Raw genomic sequence first — 27,991 nt, 5'->3', positions numbered from 1 at the left:
GCAGCAGTGCTACCCACTGTGCCACCGTGCCGCCCCTTTTGAGAGAACAGATTGGAATAATTTAATTGTAATTGCTCCTTTTGATAAAAAGCAAAAAAACAAACTTGTTCTCCAGGTTAATTTAAGATTTTAATGTCTCACCAGTATGACACGCAGATTAACTTCTTCTGGCTTCAGAGGATAAGCACTGGTGCACTGCAGGAAACAAAATCTTGAGTTGTGCGCTTTTACCGTCTTGTAAACACGTCGCATGGTGTCCATTGACTGCATCCCACTGGAAATCACCATGGGATGACCTGCAAGTGGTACAAATTGTGTATTTGTAATGATAAAACAAGATAATAAAAGACCACAATCAATTATATTCAGTGGAAAACATCTCAGTAACAAACAATAATTCTGATCATTTACATTCAGTGTTCTCAGAAAAGTCACTTTCCCAAGGCCTGCATGCTAGTAATCAGTTAAAAGGACACATATGAGTGAGATCATCTCCCAGAGCGTGTCTCAGAGTGCAAGAGATGAAACAGCTTTAAATGGGAAGAAACTGATGTCTTAGTTTACCGGGATAAAAAGAAGCTGCCAAACTCTGGAGAAGTAAGAATTCAGTTCTTACTTTTTTCATAAAATTGGATGCACACCATAGAAAATTAAAATATTCAATTACCAATAAGCAAAGCTTGTCCCACACCTTTTGACACTGATTTCTCAATTAAATGTATTCAATTTTGGCATGATTAATGCATGGTCTTGAATCGAAATGCAGTACACTCGGAACAGTCACTAAGCAAACTACAATACATTCATTTTGCTTTCAGTAATGACTCACAATCTATTCAAATGCAAAATGCCTTTGTATTGCATTTTAAAGTAACTGAAAAAATGTGTGCCATAGTGAAAAGCAAATTATCATTTCATTGATATGTTTTGAATTATGACACGATTATGACACAAGTCAAAATGAAATGCACGCTGTGCATAGGCATTACATTGCAATGTAGTTAACATGTTGGATTGCATTTAATTTTGGCAGGAATCATCTTTCCATAAAAAGGCACTAAAGACATAAATCCAGTCTGTAGCCCACTTAATCCTAAACAGGGTTGCAGGGGGTGATGGAGCCCATCCTAGCTAGCGTAGGGAACAAGGCAGGAACAAACCCTGGACAGGGCACCAGTCCATCGCAGGGCAAACTCACACACAACACACATCAACCACACACTAGGGACAATTTAGTACCACCAATCCACCTAACCTGCATGTTTTTGGACTATGGGAGGAAACTGGAGCACCCTGAGGAAACCCACACAGTCAAAATGGGGCTTGTGAACATCTTAAATAGGGACTTAGCTGGCAGCCCTGTTAGCATCAAATTGTCCCTTTTAGTTCAACAAAAAGGGCAAAATAGAACAAAGAACCAAGAAAAATAAAGATAATTGCAAATCTATTAACAAAAAAAATGAAACTATGTCTATACTAGTTAAAATATGAAATTCACACCAACGACTTCATTAACAATTCATGAAAAATTCACAAAGAAAAATAAAATAAATAAGCAACAATAAACAAAACTAAAGCCAGTGACTGAAGCTACAATCCACACTATTATATTCATCCATCCATCCATTTTCCAACCCACTGAATCCGAACACAGGGTCACGGGGTTCTGCTGGAGCCAATCCCAGCCAACACAGGGCACAAGGCACAAACCAATCCTGGGCAGGGTGCCAACCCACCACAGGACACACACAAAAACACCCACACACCAAGCACACACTAGGGCCAACTTAGAATCGCCAATCCACCTAACCTGCATGTCTTTGGACTGTGGGAGGAAACCCACGCAGACACGGGGAGAACATGCAAACTCCATGCAAGGAGGACCTGGGAAGCGAACCCGGGTCTCCTAACTGCAAGGCAGCAGCACTACCACTGCGCCACCGTGTCGCCCCACTATTATATTTTTGTTTAAAAATTTTAGCCTTTCATCCAAAATACTCCAGCATTTCTAACTCCCAAAAACAGAGACCCTTGAAAATGCTTTCCTGAGCTGCATACTTCTGAAGATTCTGGCTTGGTGTTGCAATGTGGACAGGTGAAAAACAGGCTTTTTGAAACACGACTTTAATTGCACTCTGATTTGTTGGGCTTATTACGTGGCCCTTCCCTGATTTGATCCTGCTCTTTACAATGTTTTATTCCTTGATTGGTCACCCTTCATTGAAGAACACCAAATACCAACATAGTGGGCATAAAAGAGTTGTTTTCCACCTTGTTGTGTTGCTTACCTGTATGTATCTAAATTGAATTTTGTAACGTTTGAATGCTGCATACATGCACAAAAGGCAAATAATTTACTGGTCACTATAGTTTTTCAATAAATCCCGTGACTAGCACCGTTACCATCCATCAAGGATTTTTCCACCGAAGCATGCATACCCATTGTAAATGAACGTCTAGGTCCTATGCCTTTTCAGTCATTTTAGTGTAGACGGAGAAACTTTTGTAAATTATATGAAAACACTAGTATGAACATTGATCATTTTCATTTAAAAACACCATTTTTAAGTGAATAGATAGAACTGTGGATGTAATCTGAGCATCAGCCAGAACCTGACACTATATAGGCTTTTGTCCCATTATCTTTGTCCCATTATCTTACCTTTTTTTGCAGTTTTTTCAAGGTACGGCAAGTTGTTGGAATCTGCAGATGCCACTTTAAAAAATGGAACGTTGAGCTCATGAAGAAACTCGACTGCCATCTGACACAAAAGAAAAATGTGAAATGATTATTTATAAGCAGGGGTCGAGATCATGATTTCATTGAAAAATGTCTGACCTTTTTTTTTTTTTTAAGGATGATTTTGCTTCCCTTTTTACTGACCCGTGAAAGAGAGTAGAAGGAGAAAATAAATGAGAAATGTAATCAGAGAGTGGGCAAAGGCTAGAACTAGGAGACAACACAATTGAGTGTCACAGCCAGAAATCGAAGTCAAAAAATAACAACAGAGATTCAGAGGCAGAGAAGAACAAAAATAAAGTTCTTTAGCACAGCAAAAAAAAAGGTTCATCCATCAAATTCATCAAGCCGTTTCTCTGATGATGCCACCAAAGAGTGTGCAGTAGAGCATTGTGGGAATTGTTGCCAGGGGACAGCGAATGCGAAAACTCTAAAAAATACCAGTGCTCATTGGAAAAACAAAATGGCAATGTGGTAAAACATAAACAAAATATGAACTTTCTAAACATGCCACATACTCCATTTCCAACCAATTATTCAGAATTATTGAGTTTCAAAACCTCTGATTCCTTATATGAATTGTTTGGATTATACTCAGCAAATGCATAAATAATTTGTGAAAATAACAGATTATAACATCCTTTCTGTTCCTTGCCTAACCACAGTTATTTAATGAGTAAATGACCACTCTTCTAGATCCCAAAACAGGATCTATCAGTAGATAGTAAGCCGAACACAAGTGAAAGACACGTCCATAAAGAAATTTTCTAGGAACATGAGAATGATACAGGGGTTTTGAAACAAAATGAGAAATTGAGCAGTATTCTTTCAGAAGGCTGGCCCTAAATCTACTGCCATGGTCAAGTCTATCAAGTTTGAGGGCCACCAGGCTAACCAACTGAGACAAATAGGCTGGAAACATAATTGTATGTATGATAGAATGCCTTTAACTTATTATAGCTTTATTCATTAAATTATCAATAGAGAGACTGCAAACTAATGCATTTAATTATAAATATCCAATGTTGTCTTCAAATCTTATAACAATTTATTTTTTGTGGTATATAATAGGCCACCTCAGAGAAAACCATACCTCATCCATCCCTGATGCAGTGAAGAAGATGCCAATCTCCTTGGCGTACTTTTGCAGTTCCCGGTACTGTTCATGACTGAACTCCAGGTGTCGCTTGTGATCTCCATAGGTTGCTCCCCAGGAGTGTTCTGAGGTGTAAGGTCGCAGCAATGCCTCTTTGTTGAACCTGGACTCCAATTCGCTCTTCTGCAGCTTGGCACAATCGGCACCACACTCCTACATCAAAAATTTGAGCAGTTACTGGCAAGGAACAGATAGATAGATAGATAGATAGATAGATAGATAGATAGATAGATAGATAGATAGATAGATAGATAGATAGATAGATAGATAGATAGATAGATAGATAGATAGATAGATAGATAGATAGATAGATAGATAGATAGATAGATAGATAGATAGATAGATAGATAGATAGATAGATGGTGCTATGGCAACAGGTGTGGAACCCTGCTATGATATTGGAAATGCTCCAAAGAAACTCAGACTTCAATTAGTGCTAAGTCATTGACAAAACTGTAGTATGGGCTTTTGGGACTGATTTTGCACAATAAAAATAGCTTACCTTAAGAAGTCTAGAAGATACTCTAGAAGTATCAAGAATAAGGTAAGTGAGTTGCAGCTGTATGTAGCAGAGCATAATTATGATATAGCAATAACGGAAAACCTGGCTAAATAACAAAGACGGGGATGAGTGTAACGTAGAGGGATACGCATCTTTTAGGAAGGATAGACAGAACAGAAAAGGATGTGGGGTTGCTGTTTATGTCAAACAGAATTTAAATGTAAGTCTCTTCAGTTGGACGATGAGCCCTATCTTAGTGAGGACATACGGTTTCGCCTGGAAAATATTAGGGAAAGAGGTCTTATTTTAAGAGTGTGTTATAGACCACCCAATTCAGACATTAATTTCAACACACATCTTTTTAGTAATATCAAAAAGGCAAGTTTACATGAAGATATTATAGTCATGGGGGATTTTAATTATTCAAATATTAACTGGGATAACCTTACAGATGGAGGAGCACAAGATCAGGAGTTTTTAGAAGTAATCAGTGACTGTTTTTTAACATAGTATGTTAAAGCACCAACACGGGGTGAAGCTTGTCTGGATTTAGTATTTTGTAATAATCAAGATAGAATTGAGGGTGTAGAGGTGATTGAACTACTAGGATCAAGTGACCATAATATAATACAATTCTCTGTAATTTGTAAGAGTGCAGATGCACCATGGGACATGAAGTTCAGTATACCACCTTGCTGCATACCGTGGGTGCCTCCAGGGAACACTGTGGAAGAACATTGGGAGACAAGGTTCTCGCCTAGCCCAGAAGTACTAACAGGTCACAGTAACGGAAGCCCAGAAGTACTTCCGGGTTGATTAAAAACGTAAGTTCTCCATCTGACCCAGAAGTGCTGGCAGGTCATATGAATGGAAGAACAGAAGTACTTCCGGGTCGGGCACTATATGAAAGACTGCTGGGAACTCAGCAGGCGAACCTGAGTCGGGAGGAGGTGGACAACACTTGCTGGGAGGTGTGGAGGAGAAGAGAGAGAAGAATATTGTGTAGTGTGATTATTTGCCTGTTTATTGTGGCTGTGGTGCTTGGAGGACACTGTTTGAGAAGAAAAAATAACTAAAATACTTCTTGGTATTTTTACCTGCTGTCCTGCATGTCTGTCTGTCGGGTTTAAGGGCAACAGTGACCCCCTAGTGTCCACAGTATATTGCAAACATAAGATAATCTCAGATTTACAAAGACAATAGTACTCACTATTAAATAACATAGCAACAAAATATTATGGTCAAATTGTACCAAACACATGCATTTTTTCTAAAATATCATTAAATTAAGCACTTCAAGAAAACACAATTGTGAATGAAAATTGAACTTACTCAGACACAAATGTGCATTTGAATTGTAGATTCATCTCCCATCATTGTATTTATATTGTAAGAGATGGCCGGCTGCTCAACCCGGACTGGACACCCCGGAGATGGAAGAACGAGTGAAGGTAGCTTTTGTAGGACACTGCCTCCCCCAAGACACTAGATGGCAGCTTTCCTGGACTGCAGTGGTGCCCCGGATTCCTGCAGGGCACTATGGGACATGGAGTCCGGCAACGCAGCCCTGCTGGGTACCGTGGTGCCACCAGGAGACATGGTGGAAAGTTGGTGGGAGACTAAGTTCTCACCTAGCCCAGAAGTACTAGTGGATCACAAGGATGGAAACCTCAAAGTACTTCCGGGCTGATTAAAGAACTTTAATTCTCTGTCTGAACCGGAAGTGCTGGCAAGTCACATGGATGGAAGAACAAAAGCACTTCCAGGTCAAGGACTATATAAAGGAATGCGGAACACCCAGCAGGCGAACCAGAGCCGGGAGGAGGTGGACAACACTTGCTGGAAGGTGTGAAGGAGGAAATAGAGAGAGACAGAGTGAGAAGATTTGTGTTTTGTGGCTGTGGTGCTTGGAGAGCGCTGTGCAAGGAAACAAAATAAAGATACTTCTTGGTGCTTTTACCCTGTGTCCAATATGTCTGTCTGTTGGGTTTAAGGGGCAACAGTGATCCCTAGTATAAACAACCGAAGTATCTAGGATTTGGTATCGACAGTCTGTGAAACTGTACGGGTTGATTGATCATCAGCTTGTTGTAGCCTCTCAGATAATCACAGTATAAGGCAGAGCCTTCATTATAATAATTGTTCACTTCCTTTTGTGTAACTTTTCCTTTTTAGTTATGCTCATCTCTCAGTGCCCTTTGCAACACTGATATCACGTGAAATGCAATGTTAGCCAAGGAATAAGCTGTTACCAATGAATGTGGTAGTGGTGGGGAAGGAGAGGGCTCTTCAATTGAGCTGCTCCATTACATATTATCATATTCCATTTTTGCTCATTTGAGCATTTTCCTGAAAATGGCTTATTTACGTTTATGTACTAAAGTGGGAAAGTGAAAAGTCAGAGCTCTGAAAACTCTTGATAGCATGTGAGAACAGCATTATACTCTAAAGATGAATGACAGAAAATCCCCAAACCCATGTGTGTGAAGAATGGCATGTCATACCCAGGCTGGAATCGATGTATAAGCTACTTCAATAAAGTACTGAACAAAGGGTCTGAATAATTCTGTCAATGGGATATTTCGGGTTTTATTTTCAGCAAAAAATTCTAAAATGCCGTTTTTGTTTTATTATTCTGGGGTACTGTGAATTGCTTGATGAGGGAAGAAATTAATTTAAATGATTTGAGCACAAGGCCACAACATTACAAAATAAGACAATGAAGGGGTTGGAATATTTACTGTCTAAATACAAAAGCCTAAACATCAAATTACCTGAATAATTTAAGCTCTAGACTAAATCCTGGTATAAAGAAAAATCCATTATCAAGACAATTTCCCTGACCTAATCAGGATATTTTCATTCAGAAAATTAAACAGTCCTAAACTTAAACTTGTCTCCACCCAAATCAAGGTCACAACTAAAGCACAAAGTCCTTGCTGGCAACATTGGGTGGAAGGCAGGAACCCACCCAACGTACCCTTTCATGGTAGCATACGCACTTCCACATTCAGCGACGCTCACTAACCCTCACAGAGCCCATTTAGAGATGCACATTAATCTCACTTGCACATCTGAATTGGAGTTATCCAACTATTAACCTACATAGTTGCCAGAGACCTGTTTGGGGTGGGGGGTTATGTGCAAACTCATCAACAATGACAATCATGCTTGGAGTCTAAAGTTCAAATTGAAGTTAAATTAATATAAAGAGGGATCATGTAACAATTTGGAAGAAAGTAAGGATTCAATCTAATTCTAAGTGACAAGAGCATTGGTTTTCAACATAAAAAATACACAAAGCAACACCAAGAAAAAATTATAAACTCTGTTTTACCACTATATATTTGATAATGTATAATCAAGGGAAATGTAAAACCTAGTAGGCACATGAAGAAATGAAAAAAAATGTTGGGGGAGAATGCAGAAAACTTTATGCAGTTCCATATCCTGGATTAAATGACTGATAAGAATATCCAATGCAAATAAAGAGCAGTCAAACATTTACTAAAGTGTTAGAGGAAACATAGTAAATCTCATTATTGATGCCAGAATAAGATACTTTAACGATACATTTATGAACTAACCTTAACCCAGCCCTAAATGTTAACCTTGGAAATGCAGTATGGATTTAAAAATTTATATCTCAAAATATGTTTTTGTCTGCCCTTTAATCCCAGGACTAGACTGCAGGACTTTTCACTTCTGTCACCAGTACAGACTTTGACCTTCCTTGTGTATTTGCCTTTGTGACATCTCCTATCTCCCACATTATAACTTAGTGTTAAACATTAAACAATGTATTGCAAGTGTCAAAAATGTAATCACTGCTGGGGGTTTTTTCCTCCTTTTTTTTTAGCCCCATTCAGGCTTGCATCTAGAGACTGAGCATTTATTTTCAAGTGCATTTGATGCGTCCTGTCATTTATTGCAATATTGATATTGTATTTTAAATGCTTTCATCAGTTTTCATTTTCATTTGCAATGCTTAACATCAAACCCCTTATTAAAAACTCTTACTTTCATCAAAGCTTTAGACAACTACACTTCTTTAACTGAATAATTACTGTTCTTACTTTTCATGAAGCCTTGGTGAGTAATGGACAAAAACTCTTAGTGAGAGAAGCGAGAGTGAAATCTCACTGTTCATTTTCAAGAAACCTGACCAGAATCTCAGTATATGGCATGCGTGTTTCACTATGTAGCATATACAGAAACAAAACATAATATACAAAGTGTATGATATAAGCTTTCAGTATATAGTGTATGTGTTTCAGTATACATTTCAAGAGAAAAAAATCTCAATATACAATAAATATTTCAGTATAAAGTGTGTGTACTATTAAGAATAGCTTATGTCCTAAGCAACAGCAAGTTCAATTTGTAGTTTTCAGTTAATTTAATGCTATTACAAAAATCATTGTGAGAACTAGTACATATAATCACATAACCTCTGTCCTTAAGTCTTTGCACTGGCGTCCAGTTAAATTTAGAGCTGATTTCAAAATCTTTCATCTTATAAACCTATAAATGGCCCCATCTCAAAAAAAAAGTGGGAGGTCAACTTTTAGCTACAGTACCCCAATGTGCAGAATGATCTGCCTGCTAGTATAAGGAATGCTCCCTTGTTCTCTCTATGTAAATCCAGGATGAAGACTAGATACATTAGTCTAACACAGGGATTCACAATTTTTTTTAAATAAGGTCCCCCAAAACGTTATACCATCTGGTCAGGGTCCCCCAGTAATATAAATCCAATAATGCAAAGTAGTGCAGGACAGTTTAATAGACTATATACAGTTGTCGAGTATTGATCTGTGCCTTCTGTGTTTCTGACACATAATTGTGACAAGAAAAGGGATCTGGAAATAATTATTTTATCACATATTTCTGGTGCTGTTTTTCTCATGGTAAAGATACATTTTCTGTTCACTTGTAGTGAATGGAAATACATAAGTAAAACAAAGCAATATCACCCACATGGTATGAAAGATTTACTGTGATTTGTTTTTTGTTGAGGAAACCAACCTCCAGGCAGGGTGAAAGTTTGTTGCTCAGGAAGACAAGTGCTAAGCTATCATACACAACTGGTCTTCTTTTAAAATGGACGACAACATGCATGTAATCGCAAAATGAGGATTAATGCTCTACAACTCTTTGCTTGAAAAATGGATGTTATTTGTTAAGTTTTTAAGCTTTTTATTCCATGGACCATAGCCTCCAATGTAAACCACCAGCTCAGGTAAGATATTTTCTTTAATTTATAGAAAATGATTAACTTTAGAACACAACTTCACATTTCAAATTCATATACAGTATAACATGTTTGTGAAGAAATAACTTTGACTTGGAAAATGCTGAAGTTATTGTTTAATGAGCATTTTAAAGGGAAGTTGACTGACACTGAGGTGGTCTGGCACCCTGCCCGGGGTTTGTTTCAGCCTTGCGCCCTGTGTTGGCTGGGATTGGCTCCAGCAGACCCCCGTAACCCTGTAGTTAGGATGTAGCGGGTTGGATAAGGAATGGGTGAATGGAAGTTAACTGACATTTTGTTTCCTCTCCTTGATTGTCAACCTGGCATAGCTCACTAATAATGTTAATAGATTTACATTGCAAAAATGCGTTTAATTAAATGAAAAATTCTTAGTTTTACCATGTGTATTTATGAATGTTAAGACTTAGTACCCCTTATCAGCTCCACAGACTCACTGCCTTCAGAATGCCTTGTTCATATTAGTAACAATAATTGGCATGCAGTATATAGACTTTATACAATAACAAAAACCATTATTCATTTTTGAATTTATCCTATTCTGATTTTTTATTTAATCTACTCATCATCATTGTGATGAGTGGGCTTGTGTCTTGGAGCAATTTCTGCAGGTTTGGTAAAATGCATTATAGTTTTAGATATTCTGAAATTTTGTATATTTCATTTACACAAAGGGATGTTTTATATATATGGCAGATGGCGTTGATACTCACCTTTCAAGTTTTGATTCAGGGCAACCTCTATTAAGCTCTCTTGCTGACTTAGATGGAGGTGATGAGTGTGGGTGCTAATACGTAGTACAACAACTGAAAGAATTGCAAATCCAACATTTTGTACCTTCAGTCACAGGAGAGTGCATACATAACTGCACAGGAAGATGTGTGAAATGTTCAATGATGTCTTGTTTCACACAATTCACCAGGTCAAGTTTGGTTTGCAGATAGAAGTTTGTTCAGGGAATGAAAAGCACATGTGTTGTTCTCATCTCCATGGAGACTAAAATGTGAGTAGATATTTATTGCCTAGATATGCAATCTGAAAAGGGGAATGGATGATCATAAAATAATTCATTATGCTCTGGATGTTTTGTTACTTGGTGTCTTCATAGTTAGAAGATGGTTTCATAGAATTTTTTAATCTTATTTCTTAGATGGTTTCATACTACTACTGGAAAGCACTGTGCCACACTCCACCCACCATACACTGCAGCTGTATTTGTCCTCGTATTAATGTCCCTTATAGTCACTGGTTTGATGATATTTGTGGCTATTAAAAGTCAACAAAAGTTGATGAGAAACACTCCGCAGTGCCAGGTTAAAATTTGGTTTCAGTTGCTGCATTGGGCTCGCTGGAGGTTCACTAGAAGATTTAGCTTAATCAGCTATAACCACCGATCCATTTCAGTTCTGAACTAGTATTTTTAGCTAAACTAAACAGCTTAATTTTAGAAATGATTTAACATAACTTAGTCTGTCAGATGTTTCCTATAGATGCAAATAGTAAGTGGTCTTTAGTACTATTATTCATCTTTGGAATGTGTGAAATAATAGCGAATATCCATCCATCCATTTTCCAACCCGCTGAATCCGAACACAGGGTCACGGAGGTCTGCTGGAGCCAATCCCAGCCAACACAGAGCACAAGGCAGGAACCAATCCCGGGCAGGGTGCCAACCTACCGCAGGACACACACAAACACACCCACACACCAAGCACACACTAGGGCCAATTTAGAATCGCCAATCCACCTAACCTGCATGTCTTTGGACTGTGGGAGGAAACCGGAGCGCCCGGAGGAAACCCACGCAGACACGGGGAGAACATGCAAACTCCACGCAGGGAGGACCTGGGAAGCGAACCCAGTTCTCCTTACTGCAAGGCAGCAGCGCTACTACTACACCACCATGCCATAATAGCGAATAGTTTTCAGTAAATGTAGTTTATGTTACATGGAACACATACTGGAGGTTGTATGTGCGGTGCAACTCAATGCATGAAAAATAATGATGGAACAGAGAGAACAAATATTACGTTGTAAACTTTCGCGTATACCTTGAAGAGTCTTTACATACTCCGAGAGGTACACGTATCACACTTTGGGAACCACTAATGTAAGGCTTATAGCATTTTACTGTGCTTGAAGTGAAACCAAATTGCTACTGGTACTCTGTTTATGACCATACATTAACATTCAATTAAATTGCTGGTCCCCCATGAAGGTTCTTTAAAAAATACTTATAAAAACCCATTATTTTAAAGTGGCTATTTAGTAGCTACTTTTCAGTTGTATTCCTAATAGACTATTTGGGTTTAGAATTACCATATTCTCAGGGATCCACAGTCTGTACTAATCCTCAGTAATCCTTCTCTTATTTTTTTTTTCAAGTTGTTCTGTGGTGGGCACCATTAAGCCCCCTAGAGATGTTAGAAGGAAGGTGGGTATCTGTCTACGAGACCAAATTCTTCAATTCCTTTCTGTGAAGCATAAACACTTAGAGATTTGATTTTGGAATATTTATGTTAGGTAGACTGCTCAGTGGGGGCTCTGTGGACTTTCGGCCTTGGAACCCTAACATTTTTTTTTGTGTGTGTTTTTTTCTGGGCCATCTGACCTTACCTTGTTTTGTTGCTGTCCTATTCTTTAATGTTGTTGCCTTATCTTAATTTTTTTCTATTCTTGTACCTTTCTTTTGTCACTTTGTAAAGCACTTTGAGCTACATGGTGGTATGAAATGGGCTATATAATAAATGTTGTTGTTGTTATTGAAGAGGTGCCACTATTTACTGGTATGATAAGAAAAGTTACCAGTGCAGTTGAATCTTAGATCATCATGACACATTGACAGCCGATTGAAAAGAAGGGGATGATTGACATCTGTGTAAAAATTGCTAAGGAGGTGTCAGTACTCAGCAGTGTGCTAAGACAAGGCGCTGGTATTCCATGTTAAAACTAGAAGAGGTACAGGTACTGCATATCAGTGAGTACCAACCCACTTCAACCATTGGCACTATACCTGGAAACTTTTATAAGCTCTCAGAGCCTGAACTCAGTGAAGAATACTATGCAAAATTAATTGAATTGAGTTGAACTGAATTAAATTTAAAACATAAACCACAATGACATAATGATTTTTTAATATATTTCATATGCTCTCATCTCTAACCTTCTTCTTAAACAAAGTGTTCATTTTTGTTTTGAACAATGTTTGTTTATATATATATATATATATATATATATATATATATATATATATATTCAGACTACGAATGCCATGAATATATATATATATATATATATATATATATATATATATATAATATATATATATATATATATATATATATATATATATATATATATATATATATATATATATATATTGTCGCAGGTGGCCAGGATTATTACCTGGCCGGGACGCCAGAAAGGACCGGAAGGTGGCAACAATAGCTTCTGGGCCATGAGGGCACAACCGCCATGGAGCAGGAGAGGACCACGGGAAAGGAGAATGAACTGTCAGACTTGTTGGGACCCGTGGCCACCGCCTGGGGGCGCTTTACACCTCGTGGGACCCGGATGTTGTTACTTCCGCCACACTCTGCAAGATGGCGGAGGAATCTGCCAGGAAAGTACGGAGTGTTTCCGGGGCAAAGGGCAGCACTTCCACCACACCAGGAAGTGCTGCCGGATGGACGTCATTAGCCACCTGGAGCACATCCGGGCAGGAATAAAAAGGGCAGCCTCCTTACAGTCATTGAGCCAGAGTCGGGAGTAGGAGAAGGACAAAGCTCCCTGGAGGAGGATAGAGATGACCAAGGACTGAGACAGAGTTGAATTGTGGTGATTATTGCTGAGTGCATTGTGTGTTGTGGTGGATTTGTGTTTATTTAATGGAAAATAAACGTGCGTGTTTTATAAAGATGTGGTCTCCGACTGGTGGTGTCCGGGCAACTATCACAATATATATATATATATATATATATATATATATATATATATATATATATATATATATACACAGCAATCCCTCCTCCATCGCGAGGGTTGCGTTCCAGAGCCACCCGCGAAATAAGAAAATCCGCGAAGTAGAAACCATATGTTTATATGGTTATTTTTATATTGTCATGCTTGGGTCACAGATTTGTGCAGAAACACAGGAGGTTGTAGAGAGACAGGAACGTTATTCAAACACTGCAAACAAACATTTGTCTCTTTTTCAAAAGTTTAAACTGTGCTCCATGACAAGACAGAGATGACAGTTCCGTCTCACAATTAAAAGAATGCAAACATATCTTCCTCTTCAAAAGAGTGCGTGTCAGGAGCAGTAACTGTCACAGAGATAGAGAGAAAAGCAAACAAATCAATAGGGCTGTTTGGCTTAAGTATGCGAAGCACCGCGGCACAAAGCTGTTGAAGGCGGCAGCTCACACCCCCTCCGTCAGGAGCAGACAAAGTGAGAGAGAGAGAAAGACAGAGTTTGTTTTTCAAGCACAAATCAATACGTGCCCTTCGAGCTTTTAAGTATGCGAAGCACCGTGCAGTATGTCGTTTCAGGAAGCAGCTGCACAAAAGATAGCAACGTGAAGATAATCTTTCAGCATTTTTAGACGAGCGTCTGTATCGTCTAGGTGTGCGAACAGCCCCCCTGCTCAATCCCCCTACGTCAGGATCAGAGAAAGTCAGCGCAAGAGAAAGAGAAAAGTAAGCTGGGTAGCTTCTCAGCCATCTGCCAATAGCGTCCCTTGTATGAAATCAACTGGGCAAACCAACTGAGGAAACATGTACCAGAAATTAAAAGACCCATTGTCCGCAGAAACCCGCAAAGCAGCGAAAAATCCGCGATATATATTTAAATATGCTTACATATAAAATCCGCGATGGAGTGAAGCCGCGAAAGGCGAAGCGCGATATAGCGGGGGATTACTGTATATATATATATATATATATATATATATATATATATATATATTGTAAATGCCACATGGGGCATGTTGGGAAATGTAGTGCAGCAGAGCAGCTCTGCTGGGTCCATAGGTGCCTCAAGAGGGCACTGAAGGGAGATGTGCTCCCTATTATGTTGGACCTCCGTATGACCCGGAAGTACTTTCAAGGGGCACCAGCCCTGGCAGTGGACATACTCCCGGGTCCACAATAAAAGGGACCAAACTTCTTTATCCTGGTGAGTCGGAGCTGGGAGGAAGGAAGACAACACTCAAGTGGAGGAGGGCAATGCGGTGGAGAGGGGAGAGAGACAGAGAGAGAGGAAATCTGTGCTTTTTGTTTTTTGTCACTTTGTGTTTTTTTGTTGGTTTATGTCTGTTTCATTTGAACCTGGGATTATATTGTGTGTTCATGTTTGGGGTTTGGAGCATGCTGATGGCCCGGTTCCATCACTTTTTTGCCTCACTTATAACTGACTTACTTAAATGTTTTGTATTTGCTTAAATGGTTGCCAAACAATAAAGAGATGCAAAACAAGCCAAAAGATAACCATCTGGCTCAGGGATCTCAAGAAGGTCCACCATTTTCGCTTCAATTGGTTTCCTCTTTAGCTGTTAATGAAACACTTTGTTGAATTCCATGACTTGTTAGTATTGTCATTCTGCTACACCAGTCATTTCAAAACTGATTTTACTTTTTATACATGCAAATACATTGCAGCCCATTGCAGATCAATATCTCTCAAGCCTTCACTTTTTTCTTTTCAAATATTTTATTTATTATATATTGGAGTTCATAATTACAGAAACTAAAAAAATAATCATATGTCAAAAATATTACCCAAAATTTGCTGATCAAAATAGATGGAATGCAGAGCATCAGATCCATGTTGTCACTTCCTATTTGTTGTAAATGAACACCGTCTTACAAATATTCTGTTTTCTGGTTAACATATTGCATGTGTTAGACATATACGCAAAGTTGGCAAGAGTTGTGTGTTACTAGATGAAATTCAAAAGATAGTGTAACATTCTCAGGCCTGCCTAATTCAATTCAGGGTCACTGGAATGAGTGGAGGCAAACTGGACAGCCCTGGTTGAGTGAAGCAGCACTGGACGGGGCATCAGCCCATCGCAAATCATATTTCATGACATGCAGTCCTCAGTCATCTTAACCTGCATTTCTTTTGGATGACAACATGTAGACACCATACAAAGTGCAGCCAGAGTTTATTTAAAAAAAGAAATAAACAAATAAGCTTTTGGGTATACTTAATAGAATTGTTACTCATTTCCATAAAATTGAACTAAGCTACCTTAAGTTAAACCAATTGTGGCATTCTAACGTTGAACTTCTTTTTTTCATAGCTGATCATAAGGTCATCAAATAATAAGCACATCATTATTGGGGTTTGTGTATTGTTTTTTTAAAACCACTTTCCAGCTACATAAAGATTTCTTTTTGGAAAAGTAAGTTTTTATTTACAAATTTCAAAATGCAATCCACAGCAATATTATTTTACCATATACCAAACACTCGTTTTCCATTTTCATTTCTCTTAACTGAAACGTACATCCCTCCAAACATCCATACTAAAATAAAAGGTGTAATTTTTCTTGACTTTTCACTACATTCATAATGGCTAACACGGTACAACACCCTAGTACTACATCTTTCCTTAGCAACTGTGAAACACCACTTCTTCTTTTCCTTTCGAGCTCCTTTTCCAAAATCCTTTTTACCCACTGCACATCTCTGTTCACAAACCTCTTTATACTGTCCAAACCACAAAAGCCGTCCCAAAAAGACAGCAAATAGTTTCAACATTGCCTGCCATCATCACATGGAGAAAGAGTTTGAGATGTACAATGTGTAATGTGGTGTTATAATCACCACAGACTAAGCCATCTTCCGTCATAAGAAAGCAATTTCTTGTTGCGGTGTGCTATCTTTTATGAATAGTTGTCTTTCAGTAAAGTGACAATGGCACTGAAAACTGCATTTACATAAAGTTAGTATATTTGCATAAGAAACAGCCCCTTTGCACTAACGCTGTCTGTTGATTCTGATAACCTGCACATTTGCACTGTCACAAACAAAAACTTAAAGATGGCTAGCTTCTCCTTTGGCTAAGCTCACCTTCTCAGGGGTGGGGTTTGATTTGTCTTCAATTTTTTTTTTGTTATAAATTGATCTATTTGTATTGAATGATTACAATAAAATTAATAAATAAAATTTAAAAAAAAAAGATGGCTAGCTAACTTCTGTCTGTGCTTACGTATTTTTGTGGTAGTGGAAACTGATTTATGTTTCTTTTTACAATAGTCAACCTGTAGCACACCCTACATCACTAAAGCGACCACAACAGAGATGGGATTAGATTCATACCTGGTGGCATGGATCGTGGACTATCTTAAAGACAGACCTCTGTATGTGCGTCTCGGGAACTGCAGGTCTGACACTGTGGTCAGCAACACAGGAGCGCCGCAGGGGACTGTACTTTCTCTGGTCCTATTCAGCCTATATACATCGGACTTCCAATACAACTCGGAGTCCTGCCATGTGCAAAAATTCACTGATGACACTGCTATCATGGGCTGCATCAGGAATGGGCAAAAGGAGGAGGAGTATAGGGACCTAATCAAGGACTTTGTTAAATGGTGCGACTCAAACCACCTACAACTGAACACCAGCAAAACCAAAGAGTTGGTGGTGGATTTTAGGAGGCCCAGGCCCCTCATAGACCCCGTGATCATCAAAAATGACTGTGTGCAGATGGTGCAGACCTATAAATACCTGGGAGTGCAGCTGGATGATAAATTAGACGGGACTGCCAATACTGATGCTCTGTGCAAGAAAGGACAGAGCCCACTATACTTCCTTAGAAGGCTGACGTCCTTCAACATCTGCAATAAGATGCTGCAGATGTTCTATCAGACGGTTGTGGCGAGCGCCCTCTTCTATGCGGTGGTGTGCTGGGGAGGCAGCATTAAGAAGAAAGACGCCTCACGCCTGGACAAACTGGTGAGGAAGGCAGGCTCTATTGTTGGCATGGAGCTGGACAGTTTGACATCTGTCGCAGAGCAAAGGGCGCTCAGCAGGCTCCTATCAATTATGGAGAATCCACTGCATCCACTAAACAGTATCATCTCCAGACAGAAGAGCAGTTTCAGCGACAGACTGCTGTCACCGTCCTGCTCCACTGACAGATTGAGGAGATCGTTCCTCCCCCACACTATGTGACTCTTCAATTACACCCCGGGGGGTAAACGTTAACATTTAACATTATACAAAGTTATTGTCTGTTTTTCACCTGCATTATTATCATTCTTTAATTTAATATTATTTATTGTATCATTATGCTGCTGCTGGAGAATGTGAATTTCCCATTGGGATTAATAAAGTATCTATCTATCTATCTATCTATCTATCTATCTATCTATCTATCTATCTATCTATCTATCTATCTATCTATCTATCTATCTATCTATCTATCTATCTATCTATCTATCTATCTATCTATCTATCAACAAAAAGTAACATTTATTTTTATACCACATTTTCATACTGTGACGTCTCGTTGAATAAAACACACTCAGCAGTCGTTTGTCCGAGGGAGTCTTCCAGATGCCGACTGGTTTTTTATTTGATATACCGCGATATAAACGGTTCCCTACCGCCGCCTGTTGTCTGGGTCACGGGGACACCTCCAAAATAATGAAAGCAATGAGCCTTTATCCTGTTTACCTCTTGCCTGCCCTTTAACTTTAACTTTCGCTCCCTCCTCAACCTGATGCCGTCTTCCTCTCGCTCCAACAATATACTTCTTCCAACTACCCACCTCCCTTTTTCTCCATGCACTCTTTATTAACCCTGATCCCTGTCACTCAGCTCCCGCTCTCCTTCTCAGGAGGTGCCCCGAGCCCTTATAAAGTGTGCTCCCCCTAAGAGTTCACCCCAACATTGGTTCGACTCCCTACAGCCCATGCAGTGGCAAGACACGTCACAATACGATATAGCTCAAAGTGCTTTACAAGATGTCAAAGAAGCAATAACATGCAAAGCAAAATTAAAATTAGATAGGAAAATAAGGAATAAATAGAGTGCAGAAATAAATAATGCACACTTACATAAGATATACAATTAAGAGAAATTGTGTCCTTAAATAAGAACTGTTTTTTTATCGTTTAAGGTCTCTAAATGATAAGACAACAACCTGAAATAATTTTACTAAGGACTGAAATTGTATTAATGCATAAAAATGATGGCAGCTGAATTGCTATTCCTTTAACTGTTAGGTTACAGACACATTTTTTCACAATGTCTTTTAACTAAAAATGTTTCAGTAAATTTAAAGTGAACTATAGCTGCTGAGGTACAGACTATTACGCAAGTGCCCATTGTGCCCATATGTTGAGACTAAATGCAAATCTGTCACAAAGAATCCAGTCATCAATCAACACGCAAGTCTTTGGGGTGTGTCTAGAAACCGGAGACAACCTACTGCACAAGCTCCATATAAACGGTGAACAAGTCGCGATCTGAACTTGGTCTCCTAGAGCTGCGAACAGCGCTAACCACTGCGCCACCGTTACTACTACTCTTATACAGGACATTCCGTTCTGAAAACTGCTTCCTCCATTTAACGGTGGCGAGGGCTGGGGTTAAATCCGTGCACAACTGGACGAGGAGCCAGTCTATAACCAGTCCCACTTACGCACAACTAAGCTCATGCCGGGGCAGACTAACCTAACCTCCACCTCTTAAAGACGTTGCCTTTAGGCTTGTGTGAGGGAAGCCGTGGAAACCTTGGAACACAAGGGGTACGTTTGCAAACTCTAAACACACGAAGACCAGATCTGGGATTCAAACCCAGGACGGTGGATTCGTAAAGTCCATCTTGCAGCCCATTATTATTTTAAGGTGGGTCCGTTATTAATAATAACGATAATAATAATAACTGATACATTTCCTGTCTGTCTGTCTGCCTGTCCCAGCAAAGAGTCGGGGATAGCCGGATTCTCGAATTCAAAATTTTGTGTGTGCCTACACTTATACTGGGCTATTTTCACAAATAAGTAATCTTTGATAGCTAAGCGGAAGCCCGAAGCACGTGACCAAATACCTCAAGTTGATACTGGTAGATTGCACAAAGTCCGCACTGCTAGTGACTGGGCTGGGACTTAAGGGCAGCCTCCTATAGCTGTTCCGAACACTGCGCCACCGTACCGCCCTTTGGGGTCCAAAACACTCATTCGTTTAGAAATATAAAAAACACGTATTCTAAAGTGTGGAAAACGCATGTATGTGTAATTTACGGAATAGTCGAGGCTACAATAGAAACAGTACTGTTTTATTATTATTATTTTCTTACCTTCGCCATGCGAATCATTTTCTTGGCAATCTCAATGTCGCCCTGGTGATTCTGCCCTATTTCAGCAATAATGAAGCAGGGGTGATCCCCCCCGATCATTCTGCCAGGACAAAGCTCGAATGTGAGAGGCATGGCGTCGCTTAAAAAAGTTAAAAAAAAAAAAAAGTGTAACCACGACTTAGTGAAAGGTTAAATTAAAGAAATGTAGTGAGCAGCGCAGTGTCACGAAGACCGCTAGAACTCGCCAGGGAGTGCTAAGCAGCGCGGATGCTTCATTTATCCTCTAGGTGCTGGTCACACCCATAGAGGGCAGGTCACTTTGACAGGTGTCAAACAAGACCTTCGACTTTGGACTGGTCTATTCGTTACTTGATAGTGTATGTTGACGGGGTCTGTGAAAAGCGGCGCATAATGAACATTCAAGGTGAGCAAGGTGAACAACAGAACATATGCTTTGCTATACTCAGCCAAATGATCCAGCATATACAATATAATACAAGGGGTATATATTTCCGCTATTTCTACACGAGACCACTCTTATTTTCAAATGAGCACTTGAGCAAGAGAAAGGGTGTGGCCTGGGATTTGGATTCGCGTTTCCCTACTGAGCCGTTACAGCTGGGCTGTAATAAAAGAAGATCTGAATGTTGCGAAACCAGTACGCCAAGGTCTCAGTTGGAACATCAGATGTTGAAATGTTAGAACACAGCGGGCTACGTGGGATTGGAACGGTGCCTGAAGAACGGCGTTGTTTTGGGTGGCATCTCGCTCAAGGTGTTGAATTCTTCAGCGCGTGTATGTTCAACCTCAGTTTACTTAAGGTGCCTCTGGAATGTACATTTTGCAAGAGATCCTAATAGATAAGTGTTGTCTTTTTTTGTCTTCGCTAGTTGCGTAATTCAGACGCTGTTCCATTTATTATAGTACCGTATTTGTTTTGTTACCAATCGTATATTACACTGTCATCTACTCTCTTGCTTTATCATTATTGCCATACAAGGTTTCATAATAAATATTGTTACGAAGGTGTTGGATTATTAAACCCAAACTTGTGACTTCAGTGAAACCTTAATTGAGGCTTTTTACAGACTTTGCTATCGCCACAGGTTGTCCCGAAAGAACAGTTCGAAAAGAGAACATGTCCATTAGTAATTGTATTCAAAATTCATATCTAAGACACTCATAAACCCATATGCCGTTATAGTCATATAATTACTATAAATGCAAGTTGATATTATTATTATTAGATTAGGTATAAAATTAATTGTGATGATATACGCATGTGTGATTTTTTTAACAAATCAGAAAGAAAAGAGGGCGGCATGGCGGCGCAGTGGGTAGCGCTGCTGCCTCGCAGTGAGGTGACTCGGGTTCGCTTCCCAGGTCCTCCCTGCGTGGAGTTTGCATGTTCACCCATGTATAGCACCTTATATATATATAGCACATTTGCATGCTCTCCCAGCATATAGCACCTTAAGCATAGCAAAGGCGCTATTTAAATAACATTGATTATTATTATCACAATAATTGATGGATAATAATTAATAAAAATGATAATAGTAATTACAATAATACAATAATAATAAAATGACAAGAATTAGAGTAGTGGTTTCCAAACTCCATCCTGGGGACCCTCTGTAGTTGCAGGATTTTGTTCCAACAACTACCTTCTTAAAAAAAGGTGCCAGAGTGGCATAGTGATCAAAGATTACCATTCTACATATATGAGGTCTTTTATGAAGGTGTTGGATAATTAAGCCCAATCTTGTGACCTCACTGAAACCTTATAAGCTGCAATTCTTTATTGAATTTGCAGTCACCAACAGTCTGTTTGGTAAAAACTGTTCAAAAAGAGAGGATGTCCATTATAAATTTTATTGAAAATACAAATCCATCCCACATATAAATTCAGATTCTTACATAGATGCAAGATTATTATTACTAATAGATGAATGAGGTATGATAAGATGGATGAATTGTAATGATTTGTGGGTGTGTTTTCTTCTTATGGACACACAATGATTATATTTCAGGGAAGTTTTAGTATACAAAGAAAGCGATATGAAGCGTGTTGCAGATGAGAAATTCTTAGAAACGTCTACACGAACATTTATTTATAAACAGAAAAATGAATTTTGCCCCGAGAGTCACCAAAACAAGTCCGCTGTTTTCTCTGGAGCATGCTGATGAACTTTCTTCTGGAGTGAATCTCAACTCAAGAGGAGGGAAAAGATGCTTGGAGCAAACACTTCAGGACCATAGAAAACTGAAAGATTATGTTAGAAGCTAATTGGCCGTGCAGTGAATACTAACCTGTAGAAAATACTAAGGGTTAAAAACCAGATCAGCTGCAGACCTCCTGAACTCAGTATTTCAAAAGCTTGGCTGAACACCCAAAATATGATTGCATGTCTATGTCACTTTATTTAACCAACAGTAGTCATTATTTGAGTTAGATAACCCGCCACCATCCCTAATGTTAGTGTTACCAAACATTACTCTGATGTAAATGCAGAATGACAACCTGCTCACTGAAGCGGAGGTCTGAAGCTTGAGTCTGTTGGATCTTTTGTACAACAAGAGACACTCCAAAATGTCATTATCCTAACTGATAAATTCGTTTTTTTGTATAATAATAAAATTATAATTATTGTTATTATTATTTATCAAACAGTTTTGTAATTTCTAGAAAAGTGATGTAATTTGTTTTTGAAATTCTTAATAAATAGAGTTTAAAAAAGTGCGGAAAGTTTTTGAACGTCCCTCGTATGCATATATTATACGAGTGTAATTCCCACTTGTTATAGACTTGTGGAAGCACAGGGATTAAGTCTCAGACTTGTACGAACAGAAAGCTATATGGAACGTGTTACTGACTTAGAGTTATTAGAAACTTGTGTTTTATAATCAACATGAGAAAGAATTTTGCCTGAGAGTCACAACAAATCTGCCGTTCTCTCCGAAGCCGGCTGAGGCGGATTTTCTGGAACTGATTTAAGCCCCCCCCCCCCCCAAAGTGACCCTGTGTTCGGATTCAGCGGGTTGGAAAATGGATGGATGGATGATTTAAGCCCCATTGGAAGGCAAAGTTGCTCGGACCGCAGTCGCTTCAGGGTCTTAGAAAACTGACAGATTTTTTAGAACAGTGTTTCCCAACCTCGGTCCTGGGGGCCCACTGTGGCTGCAGGTTTTTGTTCCAAGCAGATTCCTAATCAGTGACAAAACCTGATAACCCTGATCTCATTTAATTAGCTGGTATTATTTTTCTTTTATTCTACATTCAGAAAAGCACAGCAACATGATTTTTACATTTATAAGACATTTAGAAATATTCCTGCTTTTGCTATAGATTTAAATGCTTAACTCTCTTTTGTTGATTTCATTATATTTTGCCCTTTCTCTGTGCGGTTTTTCCCCTTCGTTGTATCTTATCAATGACAATTAAAAGTGAGCAGAGCAGACACGCTAGCAAAGAACACTGAATAATCAAAGGCTGCAACTACTTTAGCATCAGATCCACTAATTAGTAAATAATGAATTAATTAAACAATTAGAACACCTAGAAAAGTAGAATGAAAATCAAGATGAAAATACATTATTCCCATATAACTGCTTGGTACATTTTAATATATATATATAATTTTACCAAATTCCATCCATCCATTTTCCAACCCGCTGAATCCGAACACAGGGTCACGGGGGTCTGCTGGAGCCAATCCCAGCCAACACAGGGCACAAGGCAGGAAACAATCCTGGGCAGGGTGCCAACCCACCGCAGCAAATTTAGTTTTTTCTAATTTCTATATTGTTACCAAAACACAGAACTTGGGAAATAACACATCACTTAATTAGCCCAGGGGTCCAATTAAAAACAGAAGCAGGCTGGAACAAAAACCTGCAGCCACAGTGTGCCCCCAGGACCGAGGTTGGGAAACACGGCTTTAGAAGATAATTCCCTGCGCTGAGAATGGCAGCATGTACAAGACTAAGGGTTAAAAACAGGACATGTTTGCTGAGAACAGAGGGTCCTCTGTACAAACGTTGTGGTGAGTGCAGCTGACTTGCTTTGGAAGACACTTTTGTTTCCAAGATTGGTCATTTATAAGCTCGATTTCTTCAGTTTTTGGTGGCTGTACTTGATTTAGAGCTACGATCATTTATGTCCTGGTGACTGGCACAGTCACCCGCTTATGAAAGGAAAGGGGCGCGCACTGCGGAAATTCTGAGCCGCGCTATTGAGTGCGAGGGGCGCCGTTTTACTAAATCAAGTGGCGAGCGGAACGGACACCGAGTTTTTTTTTTTAAAAAACATGTTAACTGTTGTAATAGCTAGTAATTTACTATAGATTTACTAAAACATTATTAGTTAAAAGACGTGGAAAAGCTTGTCGTTAACCTTATAAATTAAGTGGCTAGATCAATCATTTAACGCCAGACAGACCATTTTTAAAACTGATAATATTTCAAAGTTAAATAGAATAATTTCGTGTTGTCTGGTGGAAAAGGAAAGGTTCCTTTTGTGATGTAGGGTATTCACTATTTGAAAAAAATAAATAAATAAACGCCATAAAATTTCCTTCTTAATCACAAAAAACCTTCAGCACACACAGAAAAATTAGTTTGCTGGTCATCGTTAAGTTTTTTGTTTCTCGCAATGCAAAGGTGTGCGGAAGTCATCGGGAATAACTGATAGGGTTGCAGCAAAGGGAAAATTCCTTATGCAAATATACTAACTTTATACAAATGTAATTTTCAGTGCTATTGTGACTTTACAGCATTACAACAATTATTCATAAAATACAGTAGTTCTGCCCATTGAAACAGTGAATTGACATTGACAGCTAAATCACTGCTGACATGTAACTTTACATGCATTTATGTATCTAAAAAATCAATGTTTTAACCATTTGTTGTTTTACACTAAAACACTGTTAATTTTTACAGGACTTTTCTTCAGCGCATTTACCCATTTTGACCCAAACATACATCGAGTTGAATTCTCAAGGTCCCTAATGTACTTCTCCTGTCCACCTCACTATTCGGTCACTTATGGCTTCTGTCTGTGGTTCCCATGTGTTTGCCGTACGATATCAAACGTTTCCAGCAGTGTCCATGTAGCCAGGATTTCACTTTTAAATGTTATCGCATCACATATGTGACACAGTGTGAAAATGTTCAAACATAAAATGTTCCACAATGCAACGTGGACCAGTCTGAATACAACTTTACAGTAATTTACTGAATTATGAGGAAGATGGTCTAGCCTGCTATAATCACACAGTACATTTTTTCAATACAGTATTTTGTTAAAAATGACAGTTAATTCTTGTGAAACGCTGGCAATATTTTACAGCGTATGAAGTGTTATTTATGACAGAAATATTCTTAAATGTACTTGTGCGGAGTACTGAAATTCTCCTGTAATCTTCACCAAAATGTATGCAAGACTCCTCGGGCATAATGAAAATCGACGTTCAGTGCAGAATGCACGCACTAATGAAACGTCTAAACACTTTACACTTTATGATTGTGTCTCACCACCATCTCCTGAAATGCCGACTCCTATATGTTATTTGTGCACAAAGTGGATACCCTTGAGATTTGTCTCACGTACAAGATATGGAAATGAATATCTGTGATCCTGAGCGTCTATCCGACGAACGCTTACAGACACGGACTGTGCTTAAAAACGTACTAATTTGACAGTTAACGTAATTAACGGCAGAAAAATGAAACAATGTGTTTTTCAGAGTCCTGTGCTGTTTGGTTTTTCAGAGAAGCATCTGCAACAAAGAGCATATATACCGTAGGCAAGAGTATATATAGTGCGACTTGGTATGTTCTTGTCTCTTTACTAAACATAGGAAACGACATCTTAATCGTTAGCCTGAAATAAACACAAACTCATTACAAAAAAGGTTTTATGATTGCAAAAGTATTTTACAGACGGATTCCATAAAACGAGCGGAGTAACCGTTTTGTAGTTAATTACAAGCTGCTACCATTCAGTATGAAATCTGTGTGCTGACGGCATATGATTGTGGAGTGAACTCTGAAAAAATACTGGCTTCTTTACTGGCACTTTACTGGGCAGTGCGGTTCGATCCACTGCTTGACAAAAAATATATTCTCTCTATAAAAAATAATGTTAAACTTACGGTAAAGTTCTGCTGCCGTAAAAAAGAACGTGACAATTTAGGTCTACGGTAATACTTTGTAGTAAATAACTCTTTTTTTTCTTACAACACACTCCAATAGAAGTGAAAGTTTAACCATAACCTGATGTCAACGCACTGTAATAAACATCCATCCATCCATTATCCAACCCACTATAGCCTAACACAGGGTCACGGGGGTCTGCTGGAGCCAATCCCAGCCAACACAGGGCGCAAGGCAGGAACAAACCCCGGGCAGGGTCCCAGCCCACCGTAGTGTAATAAATATGCCAATCAATAAGCTATTAGAAAATACGGTCAGAATCAAGCAGCAGTACAAATTTTATATCGGCAAAGTAACAACAACCAATAACAAATATGCATCAATTAATTAAATACATTGAAACGAATTCAGTGTTTAAAAACGTTATGGCACATTGTCTGGTGGAGAAGTAAAGTTTGCTTTTGTGGTGTATGGTGCCCTACAGGTGTGCCAGCTTATCGAATACAATCCATCATAAATCAGCTTCCATAACCTCAAAAAACCTTGAGCACGCAGAGAAAAATACGTTTGATAACTCTGTTTACGTTTGCTTGCCTACTGTCCAAAGGTATGCGGTTCACCGGGGACAATACGGTAAAAGGGGGCGTGTCCTTATGCAAATATCCAAACTTCTGGGTTAGTGAAACAGAGCTTTACCGTTTTACATTTTACAGATTACCTTCGCTATTTCACAGTTTGACACTATGATATTAACAGATTTTTGTCAGTATAACTGTAATGTATCAGTAAACGGTATATAGCATATTTTGAAGGTGGAAAAATATTTATTTTACAGAACTTGGCTGTAAAAAACAATGAAATGTATTAAGATATACAGGTGATTTTCAGTAGAACATAAGGTCTTTCCAGAAAAGGTGTTTTACTTTCACCGTTTACAGTATTTGAACCGTTAAATTTACTGACATTTTTAACAATGCTGGATGTGTTCCTTGTATATGAAATTGGTTCTTTAATTTGTGGACAAAACATAAATCTATCGCTCTATACCCTGGCCAGGATCCTGGAGGGGGCATGGGAGTTTGCCCAACCAGTCCACATGTGTTTTGTGGATTTGGAGAAGGCATTCGACCGTGTCCCTCGAAGCATCCTGTGGGGTGTGCTCCAAGAGTACGGGGTACAAGGCTCGTTGTTACGAGCCATCCAGTCCCTGTACAGGAGGAGCAGGAGCTTGGTCCGCATTGCCGGTAATAAGTCGGACTCGTTTCCTGCTGAGGTTGGACTCCGCCAGGGCTGCCCTTTGTCACCGATTCTGTTCATAAGTTATATGGACAGAATTTCTAGGTGCAGCCAAGGAGCGGAGGGGGTCTTGTTCGGTGACATCAGAATCTCGTATCTGCTCTTTGCGGATGACGTGCTTCTGATGGCTTCATCGGACAGTGACCTCCAGCTCTCACTGGAGCGGTTCGCAGCCGAGTGTGAAGTAGCGGGGATGAGAGTCAGCACCTCTAAATCTGAGGCCATGATTCTCAGCCGAAAAAGGGTGGAATGCTCTCTCCGGATTGGGAACACATTACTGCCTCAAGTGGAGGAGTTCAAGTATCTCGGGGTCTTGTTCACGAGTGAGGGAAGAATGGAGCGGGAGGTTGACAGACGGATCGGTACGGCATCCGCAGTAATGCGGGTGAAGAGAGAGCTGAGCCAAAAGGCGAGGGAGGATGTCCATTATAAATTGTATTGAAAATACAAATCTATACCACTTATAAATTCAGATTATTACATAGATGCAAGATCTGCGGTGGGTTGGCACCCTACCCAGGATTGGTTCCTGCCTTGTGCCCTGTGTTGGCTGG

General features: G+C 39.2%; 1 protein-coding gene across 1 annotated transcript in view; it reads right to left on the bottom strand.

Annotated features, from left to right (window-relative positions):
* Window positions 1-20,245, bottom strand: part of LOC114654931 (sialic acid synthase-like) — a 35,544-nt gene extending 15,299 nt beyond the window's left edge. The window contains exons 1-4 of the mRNA XM_028805794.2: window positions 19,983-20,245; window positions 3,834-4,049; window positions 2,663-2,762; window positions 142-296 (exon numbers count right to left, since the gene is read on the bottom strand). Coding sequence (XP_028661627.1) covers window positions 142-296; window positions 2,663-2,762; window positions 3,834-4,049; window positions 19,983-20,114 — 603 coding nt within the window. The 5' untranslated portion in view covers window positions 20,115-20,245. The remainder of the gene's footprint in view (window positions 1-141; window positions 297-2,662; window positions 2,763-3,833; window positions 4,050-19,982) is intronic.
* Between the last annotated feature and the right edge of the window lie 7,746 nt (window positions 20,246-27,991).

This window comes from Erpetoichthys calabaricus, chromosome 7 (assembly GCF_900747795.2).
Source record: "Erpetoichthys calabaricus chromosome 7, fErpCal1.3, whole genome shotgun sequence".
NCBI classification, from domain to species: Eukaryota; Metazoa; Chordata; class Cladistia; order Polypteriformes; family Polypteridae; genus Erpetoichthys; species Erpetoichthys calabaricus.
This window is presented reverse-complemented; position numbering and strand designations above follow the sequence as displayed.